Source organism: Fukomys damarensis, unplaced genomic scaffold (assembly GCF_012274545.1).
Source record: "Fukomys damarensis isolate Sample0158 unplaced genomic scaffold, DMR_v1.0_HiC HiC_scaffold_18, whole genome shotgun sequence".
Taxonomy (NCBI): Eukaryota; Metazoa; Chordata; class Mammalia; order Rodentia; family Bathyergidae; genus Fukomys; species Fukomys damarensis.
Window position 1 is genome coordinate 4,178,742 of NW_022900930.1, and position 10,975 is coordinate 4,189,716.

Here is a 10,975-nt window from a genome sequence, read left to right on the forward strand (position 1 = left end):
AAAAAAAAAAAAAAAAAAAAAAAAAAAAAAACAAAACAAAACAATATGTTTCCTCCCAGTGGACTTCGCTGGTACCAAGCATGCAAACTGCGGTGGGTGGGGTGGGTGTTCTCCCCACCTCCGGGCCTTCTTGGTGGTTCCCGTGGTCCCTCCATCCTGCTGTTTGCGTTTAGCTCCTCTTCCTTTCCCACTGCTGCCTGCTGTGATTCCCCCTTGTAAGAGAAGGCAGATGACTTTCAATGAACTGTGAGAAAAGCACCGTGGACACAAGATTCCGTGAGGACTAACACACCCAATGTGCATTTGTGTGACACCACAGTGGGCTTTCCTTCCGGAAGGCATCAAATGTCACCCTGGCTCTGACTCTGACAGCATGAGCTCCAGCAGCAGGTGCCAGTGAAGCTCGCAGTATTGACATCTGTGCTAGTTTCAGCCTTCCTTCCCTAAGGAAGTACAACCACTAGTCACTGACTGAGGATGTGACACAAATGCATTCTCACTCGTTCTGACTCCAAGCACACACAGCTGAAAGAGGGAAACAACCGCGTGGTCGGGCTTTCCCACCCAAGTCAAACAGACACCCATCACGGAGATATCCTCACTGTAGGTCAACAGTCACTTGGTCGAACTGCACGGTATAGTCCATAAACATAATAAAGGCACAGTATCTGCTAAAGCACTTAACTTGAAGATCCAACAAGACAAAAGGACATCAAACATGGAAAACGAAAGCAGAAGTACTAAAAAGGTGTTTCTCTCCAGTGCTGCTATATGTGTAATGGTCATGCATGATGCAAGCAAGGAAGGCTTTAAATTCAGGAGGCGAAATTTAGTTCCATATGTATTCCTCAGTACAACATTTACTAAGACTGTGCCAGTACATCGAATTCAAGTTAGACTAACGTGGCTTGTGGAATCAAGGGCAAAATAATATCAATAGAAAATTTATATATTTCATATAAAACAATTTTGTTACATACAGAGGCCAAACGAAATAGTACCTTGCATATTTCTGAAACAGGCACTTTTAAATTTTTGTCCCATTTTATTACTCATCTCTGGTTATTACTCTTCCAGGAAATCACCCTTCAACTGCAGGAAAACACCTTTACGTAAACAGCTGCATAGAATAGTATATATCACTGTGGGCCAAGCTTGGAAATCACCAGCAATTCTGCTGCAATAGGAAGGGTCCAGACACTGAGGGTAGGTCATATTCTGCATACACAGGACCAGAATTTTACAGAATTTCTCTCTGTGAACACATCACATGTTATTCCCGCTTCTCATAAAAGACTTAACATTATATTGTTCCAATGTCATTACCGATCGTGAAAATTATTTCATTTCTGGGGTGTGATGTTGCGGATCAAACCCAGGACATTACAGGTGCTAGGCAAGCACTCCTATCACCAAGGTATATATATATATTCCTAGCCTTCATCGAGTTTTTATTTTTATTTTTTACTGTCATTTCCATTTAGAAGCTTTAGAACCATCTTGAACAGAACAAGCAGTATTAGGGAGACCGCTGGTCATGTTAGGCAGAATATGACAACACAGAAGCTTTGAATCACTAACATTAAACTGGAAGTACCACTTCATAGTAAATGCTATTGCCACTGCTGTCACAATGCTTTAAAATTATTTAGTTTGAGCTTCTACCACAACTCAGCAAAAAGCATTTTCCAAGCCACAAAATACTTAAGTCTGAGAGGCTGAAAGAAGACAGAGGAGGAATTCACCTCCAAAAGTGGCTCCACCTGCAAGAACAGAAGTGGCACCATGTATTTGTCAAATTGTAACAATTAAACAGGACAATCGTGGTGTAAAAAGGCAAACAGTATCCTTAGCTAATTCCCAACCTATGTCGGATTAACTGCAGGAAAGGCGAAGTATTGAAGGTGCTCACACTCCAAAAGACAAGCCAAAGATGTCGTGTGCCAAATGAACTGCTGGCCACCTCCCAGCCCCCTGAGCTCTCACTAAACTACCAGATGGGTTACCACATAGAAAGTACAAGCCACATTAGGTGATCCAAGCAGAAATGTTCAAGTTTCAGGGCAAGAAAAATTAGAAGAGGGACACAGGAAGCTTGTTAAGTAATAGCTGAATTACACAGTGGAGAGCAATTGAATCTTTCTGCATTTGTTATAAAGATATAGATGGGAAGTCTAATTATAAACATTATAAGTCTAACCATAAATTATACCTTGTATTTATACTTTCACTTTAGACCAAACTGTGCTGCAAAATGGCAAAAGTTCTCCTTCGTTACTATCTGCCAAATTCTTGGCTAACTCCTAAAAACTGAATTTTAAACTTTAAAGCATTAGTAAATATCCAAGTTAAGGGACCATCTAAAAGAATGCTCAATAGGCCGGGCCTGTGATCCCAGCACTTGGGAGGCTGAGGCAGGAAGCAGATCGCTGTGAGTTCGAGACCAGCCTGTGCTACATAGTGAGCTCCAGGTCAGTCTCAACTACATAGCGAAACCCTGTCTGAAAAACCAAAAAAAAAAAAGAATGCTCAATTCTAGGAACATATGGTTTGAATGGCTTAAAAATATTTCAGCAATTAGATGTGTGAATACGTACCATTTAGATTCCCGCTGGTAGACACAGCACTGCTTTGTTTTTGGTTGTCATAAGCAGGACCAATGTTACTAAGATCCTGGAAGGAAGAAAAAAAATCTAAGTTAAAAAAAAAAGGAGGCTAAAGTGGGTGTGGAGGGATATGCCTGTGATCTCAGAATTCTGGGAGGCTGAAACAGGAGAGTTGCAAGTTAAACTCAGCCTATGCAATTCAGCCAGATTCTGAAAAAAAGAGAAAGAAAGGAAAAAAAAACAAAAACAAAAACAAAAAAAAAACCTGGGAAGGAAGGAAGAAAAAGGCTATACAATCAAGTTAATCTGACAGCACTGAAAATAGGAAGAATTTTAACTGCATGGGAACTAAATCCTAAGAGCCTGAAATGTACAGCAGTCTTGGGTGCTGCAGGAGCAGGTAGCAGGTGCACAGCGGGCCAGTGGTTGACATATGGCAGGCAGTCAGCCCACCAAGCAGGGTGGCAGGTGCCTGAGCCCCACTGATGCAGCTCCCAGTGAAACTCTGGCCTAGGGTAGGCAGATCACATTTTACAAGAGGCAGAAATTTGAATTTCTGTGGGAAATATCAAATTTTCAAACATGACAAATCAGCCTGCAGTCCCAGACACTTGGGAGGCTGAGGAAGACAATCACTTATGCACAGGAGCCTGAGGCGAGCCTGGGCAACAGAATGAGACCATGACTGAACAATATCAAATCAAACACTTTAAAGCATAGTTGAAGGATATGACTTTTTTTGGTGGTACACTGAGCTCAATTTCCAGTTCTTTTTAAAAAAAATCAATGTTGAGACAGGGTCTCACTAAATCACTAAGTTGGCCAGGCTGGGTTCAAACTTGTGATCTTCCAGCCTCAGCCTCCCAGTTTTGCTCCACCATGCCTGGCTAGATTTGATGGTCTCAGTTGCCAGATGTGACTTCTGCCACTGAACAAGAGTGGAAGTTTTCTTTTCTGTTTAGGCTACATAAGCAATATAAACTGTTCTCCCCAACAACCTTGTCTTCACAATAACATTTTTAAGAACAAAATTTGAGATGGCAGGAAGATTAAAAATAATTTAGATCCACGTATTTACATAACTAAGGAGACCAGTGTGTGTGTGTGTGTGTGTGTGTGTGTGTGTGTGTGTGTGTGTATGAAAAAAAAATCACTAATCACTTGTGAAAATCCTTAACGTTTTGGGGAAGAGCCAAAACTAAAACACTAGCTTCCAACTTCAATATATTCTTTCCACACACACTAATAAGCATTTATTTATTAATTTTTTTGTGGTACCAGGGATCGAACTCAGGACCTTGTGTTTGTGATGCAGGAACAGTGCCACCGAGGTAAATCCCCAGCCCAACAAGCATTTATTTTTTAGTCCACCATGTTGTGTTGGCAGTTATGTAAATGAAAACAAAATCTAGTATCTTATCCTCAAGTGGCTTAAAGTGAAAAAGGGCTGGGGATTTAGTTCAGTGGTTCTGCCGTCAGCCTCACAAGCACAAGGATCTGAGTTTGATCCCCAGTATCAAAAAAAAACACAACAAACAAAAAAAAAAAGAAAATATGAAGCATATTAATGTACCTGATCCAACAGTCCAAATTTGGGGTAATCCTCTTCAGGGTCTTTGCTCCCTGGATCAGGGTGCTCCTTTACCAAGAACACATCTCTTTCTTTACTCTAAAAGGAAACAGCATCTTAGTAGTAATCGAAATCTCCCCCCTCCCATACCAGGAATCAAACACAGGACCTTGTGCCTGTCAGGTAGATGTGGCACCACTGAGCTAAACCCCTGGCCCTATTAATGGAATTTTATACACAGAAGTACAGAACAAATGATCAACCACTAACTGTAAAAGTCAATTCTTCAGTGTAATCTCCAAAGACAGTGTTATCTTCTCTTTCATTAGAAAATTAATACGTGATTATATGGTCTATATTTAGACGTCCACCCAGAACCTCACGAGCTCATGGGGAACTTTTGGGAGGTGACTGGATCACCTGCATCACTGGATCAATCCATGGATGGGTGTTTTTGAGACAGGGTCTCACTATGTAGTTCAGACTGCTCTGGAACTCACTGTGTAGCCCAGGCTGGTCTTGAACTCACAGTGATCCTCCTCCTGCAGCCTCTCGAGTGCTGGGATTACAGGTGTGAGCCACCATGCCCGGCTTCAATGGATGGGTTTATAGCTGGTTCTGATTTTGGGAGGCCTATCCTGGTGGAAAGAGGTGGGTCACTGTGGGCGTGGCCTGGCAAAATATAAATCCCTCCCCTTCCCTTGAACTCCCTGTTGCTTTCTGCCTGTCATGCCATGAGCTGTTTCTCCTATGATGCCATCCTGCGTTGGAGCCAGCCGAAACCTCTATAAACCAGAGCGCCAAAATAAATCTTTCCTTCTTTAACTGTAGGGTATTTTGCATCCCAATGGCAGAAAGTGACTACAACGATGAGCATTAAACATTTAAAACAAAAGCGAAACAAAGAGAAGCAGCCTTTCATAATCCTTACCTATTCTCCTACTCCACAGATTAGCACTAACAGTTGGCCGTTGATTTCTCCCCATGATCTCATTTATTTTTTGTTTGCTGCTTTAAAACAGTCTCTCTATGTAGTTCAGGGTGGCAGTGAACTATGTAGCCTAGTTTGGCCTTGAACTTGAAGTGATCTTCTTGCCTCAGCCTTTGAAATGCTGGGATTATAGGCCCATGCCACAGTGCCTGAATCTCATTTGTTTTTTTTATTTTCCTGGTACTGGGGATCGAACTCAGGACCTTGCACTTCTGAGGCAGGCAGTGGTGCCACTGAGCTAAATCCCCAGCCCTCATTTGTTTTAAATCAAAGAAAATAAAATTTTTTTTGAGATTGGGTCTTACTATATAGCTCAGGCCAGACTTGCACTCACTATGTATTCCAGGCTGGCTTTGAACTCACGACAATCCTCTCACCTCAGCCTCCTGAGTGCTGGGATTACAGGCGTTCTCCACCATGTCTGATTTGTTTTGTTTTGTTTCTTTCTTTATTTGCGGTACCAGGGATTGAACTTAGGACCTTGTGCTTCCAAGGCAGGTGTAATTGACACTGAGCTAAATCCCCAGCCCTGTTTTGTTTTAATGTATAAACTTTACTTGTGGTTCTCAGAATTGAACTGACAGCTTTGCATGTGCTAAGCATAGGGCCAGGTATCTGGCTCAGTGGTTCCACCACCTTCCTTGCAAGCGCAAGGGCATGAGTTCGATTCCTGGTACCAAAAAAAAAGCAACCTGCATGTGCTAAGCATGCATTCTATTGCTGAGCTACACCCCTCCATGGCCTCTAATTTTACTACAAAATTATTCCTGCAAAGTGCAGCGATCAAAGGTTTCTGTACACAAAACTACTGTGGGTATAAATGATGTGCACTTAAAAATGATACGCAATTCACTGAATTTTTGTGTGAAAACCATTAAACTTCTATCTCATACTCTCAAAGATTTAAGTCAAATCATTACATTTTCTTAGTCATCACATTATTTCAACACTGAAACTAAATAGCATTTAATTATTAAAAAAAAACAGTTTTCTAAATGTTAAATCTACTCACCATTTTTTTTTTTGGTACCGGGGATCAAACACGGGTCCTTACGCTTGCAAGGTAGGCGGCGGAACAACTGAGCTAAATCCCCGGCCCTACTCACCATTGTTTTGACGATGTTATTTGGCCAAGTCATCTTTCCAGGTCTCTGTCTGGTTGTCATGCACTCCCAGTATTTATCGATAAAGGGTATGATATCCTAATGTTTAAAATAAAATGTATTAAGACTTTTGACAGTTATTTTCACAGGTTTGGTCACAAAGAAAGAAAACAGGCATTTTGATATGCCTTGTTAGAGTCAAAAGAAAAATTCATGTTTAGTCTTTTAATCACCTGAACAAATATTTAATGGCTTAGAAATATACAGATTATGGGAATTGCAAACAATTATATACAAAGTTTAGCTATTCAGTTTATAATCCAGTTGGAGGGAAAAGATGTCACATTCTTTGGTGGTCAACTGAGAATGACTCCTAAATTATCATCTCCTGAGGGATAATTATTTCTACCTACTTGAGACATCTCCTTGTAGAATCCTATAGGTACCTTAAAACTTTTTTTCCCCTTTGGTGGTATGAGGGATTAAACTCAGGGTTTTCAGGAACTACATCCCCAGCACTCTGGGAGACTGAAGCAGAAGGACCTCAACTTTGAACACAGCTTGTGATAGAGTACTAAACGCCACACACAGTGTTTGTGCTGTCCTTTCCCACGGCTGGCAGCACGTGTGAGGACCACACTGTACTCCTGTCAGCAGTGGCTGTATTGCTGCTAAGCAACAGGAACCTTCAGCTCCTTTATGATCTGGGATCACTGCTATACATGCAATCTGCCACTGACCAAAATGTCACTATGCAATACACACCTTTACATCATAGTGAGTTCAAGGACAGCCTGAGCAACTTAGCAAGACCTTGTCTCAAAATAAAGGATGGTGGGTGCAGCTCAAGGGTGAAGGCTTGCCTACCCGCCAGTCTACTGGATGTTGAACCTGCTTTTTTTTTTTTTTTTTTTTGGAGACAGGGTCTTGCCATACAGTCCAGGCTTGGATTGAACACACTATGGAGCCCAGGATGGCCTCAAACTTGTGGCAATCCTCTTGCCTCAGCCTCCCTAGAGCTGGGATTACAGGTGTGTGCCACCACATCTAGCTTTCCACCTGATTCTTTCTCATAATTGCAATTAAGTCAATGCCCATCTCTACCTTGTCTTTGGAAAACATGGTTTTTGGATGTTCATCCTGTGTTCGGGACTGCCACGTCAGGTTGGCCAAAGCACTAAGGCACATTTCCTTTAAGTCTATCAAAAACAAGAAGAAAAAAGTTATCTATGACTACTGCATTTCCATTACCAGGAATTTTCAACACAAGATAGCTCATGAAATACCAAGCAGCAAAGCCGAAGTGAAGCCATATTTGATCTCAAATGGGCAACTGCAACTTAACTTCTACCAGCTGTGAGGCAAAGGTCTCCTGAGTCTCACTTCAGGTCCCTTTCCTTTTTCAGTGCACAGTCATTTTGAAATATTACAGAGTTGTTCTTACTTGCTTGCTTTCGGAGGAAATAGGTATTCCCACTATGATGGCATACATTGCAGTGGAAACTGTAGTTGGTCATGAAAGGTAGACAGGATCTGTGGATAGCCAAAGTGTACTAATCAGTGAACTTCGAATACACACTTCATTACAGACACAAATCAGGAGCCGTAGTTATTTTAATTCAAATATAACATGAAAACAAAATGAGAAGAGCAGCCTCTTTTCTACCCCGCTAGCTCACATTCTCTCAGTCATAAAGATAATTCATCCAGCATTTGGGGAATCAAGGTTATTCTTGCCATTGCTTCTTTAAAGGCCCCAATGTGCTGCGTGATGAGCCTATAGTAGAACATTGTTAAGCTACCCACAAAAATTATGCATCCATCACCAGATGATCTGCTTGTTGTATCTTAAAGGGCACCATTTCTTCCCCTATTCCAATAAAATGCAAAAGTCTCTTACATGTGTTAGCCGATCTTTACATGTTTGATTTTACTGGGAAGGACTCCAAGGCACTGGACATTATGTCAGCCCTCGAACTGTCCTGAGGCTGCCCTGCGAACTGAGACAGGTGGATGGGTGGATGACAGAACCACCACGACGTCATGCATGTTCCTGGGACGACCCGTTCAGACGCCCTCTTCACATTAAAATCAAATATGAAAGTGGGCCAGGGATTTAGCGCAAGGTCCCGAGTTCAATCCCAGGTTCCACAAATAAGTCTCAGCCCTAATGGCACAGCCCTCTCTTGGACTTGCCTGCTGCAGTACTGCCGTGCCTCAACAAGCTTTCAACCTTCTACGTTGCTTGACTGTTGGTAACTTCTCTTTACCACCCGTGGTACTGGCCTCCCACAGCACCATGTAGCTGGGCTTCGGTGTGATTTCTAAAATCCAGGTACATGCAAGCTGGTCTCTCAAAAGCTACCCAAATTCTGAACTGTAGATTAGTCTGTCCTGAATTGCCCTTGGCTATCTCTGGTAAATTTCCATTCCTACACTTGATCCTAGCCAAAAGGCTGAGAAGCGATTGAATTTTCATTCCTAAGATGTCTATCCAAATACATTTTTCTTGCCCAAAGTGGTCTAATTTAGGCCTGCTTAATTAGCAAGTGTGTTTTCCCCACAGACCTTTTTACCCAGATCAATTCTTTCTTCCTGAACCCTCAGGATTTTTCTTGCTCTTAAACACTCTATCCCAGGTCATCAGTCATGTGTTAATTGGTACATTAGCATTTCTAAAGTCCACTTTAACTTTTCAACAAGTTTAATAATTATACAATAAATCATAAAGGAGCCTATAATCCCAGCACTGAGAAGTTGAGGCAGGAGGATTCCCACAAATTTGAGGCCTACTGGAGCCTACACAGTGAGTTCAGGGCCAGCCTGAACCTCCCAGTGAGACCTTGTCTCAAAAAACTCAATCAACCCATCAATCAATTAATAAGGAAGGTATGTCTTTATTACCCTATTTAAGGGCAAGTAATTTCAGAATAAAGCAACCTTATTTTGAGACAAGCCATTCCTCCTGAAAAAATAAATACATTAGGATCATATGGACCATAAAGAATGTTACAGAGCCAGTGCCACAGAGAGGGAGTCAGTAATGCTCACCTGCTAGCTGCTGGACAAATCCCCAGAAAAAGTTTTCATTTTCACTTCTAATTAGGATTTTTAAGACACTAGAAGAGATACCATGCTTAGAAATAAGTTTTGCCGGGCTGGGGAATTAGCTCAGTGGTGCCGCACCTGCCTCGCAAGCACAAGGTCCTGAGTTCAATCCTCGGTGGCAAAAAAAAAAAAAGTTCTGCCAAGGAGACCACAGGATACTTCCAGGAAATCGGAAGCAATGAAAAAGGGTTAAAAGGACGACTCCGGCATGAAGAGCACTGGTCATCTTCAATTTCTTTCAGAGCTGGAGACTGAAACCAAAGCCTTGCACATGATCAGCAGTGCTCCTCCACTGAGCAACACCCCAGATGTTCAAATCTCAGCGACAGGTTTCTCCACCACACACATTAAATCCCTCCTTAAAAATCCAAAATGCCTAATACGAGGCTTAAATGATACCACCTCAAGTTTGTTGACATAATGCTTTCTAGATGCACAGTTCTATTTCCTGACCAGGTCACGAGTTCTAAGCAGAGGCGATATCCACCATTGATTCTATGGATGCTTCACTTCGTAAGCAGAAAACAGGTTAAGGCAGCGATGGCAAACCTTTTAGAGCTTCCAAGGACACAACAGCTTGCTGCTGCCGTAAGTTTTGCCACCACTGAATTAAAACAATTCCTTATCCTACCAGATAAATAGGAAGTAGGAGACTTTTTTGGCTTACACACTGTCCAACTGTTAACATGCTCTGATTGATTTTAGAATCCAATCCTTATAAAAGTACTCACGAAGTATCTATGCCAAAGGTATCTGCTGTGAACCATTTTGTGCATATCCCACACTGCAATTCTACCTCTCCCAACTGTCGGCCATTCTCTTCATCCACAGAGCCAGCTTGAGTATCCATCGCCTCTGAAGTATCCCCAGCACCTTCCTGTGACCAAAAGCAATTAGAGAACCAAATATAATGCATTTTTCATTTGGTTAAAAACAGGTGAAGATGTAGCCCAGTGGTATAGCATTTGCACAGCATGCACAAAGCCCTGGGTTCAGCTCCCTGCACTGCAAAATAAATTTTAAAAGCAAATTAGAGGGACAGAAGGGAAAGGGGATGAAAAAAGTTGTGTACATGTGCCAAGTTCCCACAGTGAATGTAAACATTATGTACTACACTAAAATAAACAAAAATAAACTAAAAAAATAAAATAAAAAGCAAATTAGCAGGAGAGCTGGGTGTGTGGTGGTACATTCCTGAAATCCCAGCACTAGGGAGACTGAGGCAGTAGGATCACCATGAGTTCAAGCCCAGCCTGAACTACATATTGAAAACCTTGTCTCAAAAAACAAAACAAAACGAAAATATTATCTGGGCATGGTGGAGCACAACTGTAATCCCAGCACTTGGGAGGCTGAGGGAGGAGGACCACCACTCGGTTGAGGCCAGCCTGAGCTACACAATGAGTTCAAGGCCAGCCTGGACTATCTAGGAATATCTTGTCTCAAACTGACAAAGAAACATAAAAAGAAAATAAAACCTGGCACAGTGGCAGAAGCTGTAACCCCAGCACTAAGGGAGGCTGAAGTAAGAGGATTGACAAGTTCGAGACCCACCTAAGGTCCTGTCTTTAAAAAAAAAAAAAAAAAAAAAAAAAAA

General features: G+C 41.9%; 1 protein-coding gene across 3 annotated transcripts in view; it reads right to left on the reverse strand.

The window, feature by feature from the left end:
- Window positions 1-10,975, reverse strand: part of Ash2l (ASH2 like, histone lysine methyltransferase complex subunit) — a 28,825-nt gene that overhangs the window by 16,360 nt on the left and 1,490 nt on the right. For 2 of the 3 annotated variants that reach the window (XM_010604757.3, XM_010604775.3), the window contains exons 3-10: window positions 10,110-10,255; window positions 7,715-7,803; window positions 7,375-7,469; window positions 6,274-6,369; window positions 4,180-4,275; window positions 2,598-2,673; window positions 1,746-1,763; window positions 119-212 (exon numbers count right to left, since the gene is read on the reverse strand). In XM_010604757.3, the coding sequence (XP_010603059.1) occupies window positions 119-212; window positions 1,746-1,763; window positions 2,598-2,673; window positions 4,180-4,275; window positions 6,274-6,369; window positions 7,375-7,469; window positions 7,715-7,803; window positions 10,110-10,255 (710 nt within the window). The remainder of the gene's footprint in view (window positions 1-118; window positions 213-1,745; window positions 1,764-2,597; window positions 2,674-4,179; window positions 4,276-6,273; window positions 6,370-7,374; window positions 7,470-7,714; window positions 7,804-10,109; window positions 10,256-10,975) is intronic. The other variant, XM_010604767.3, reaches the window with a different exon arrangement.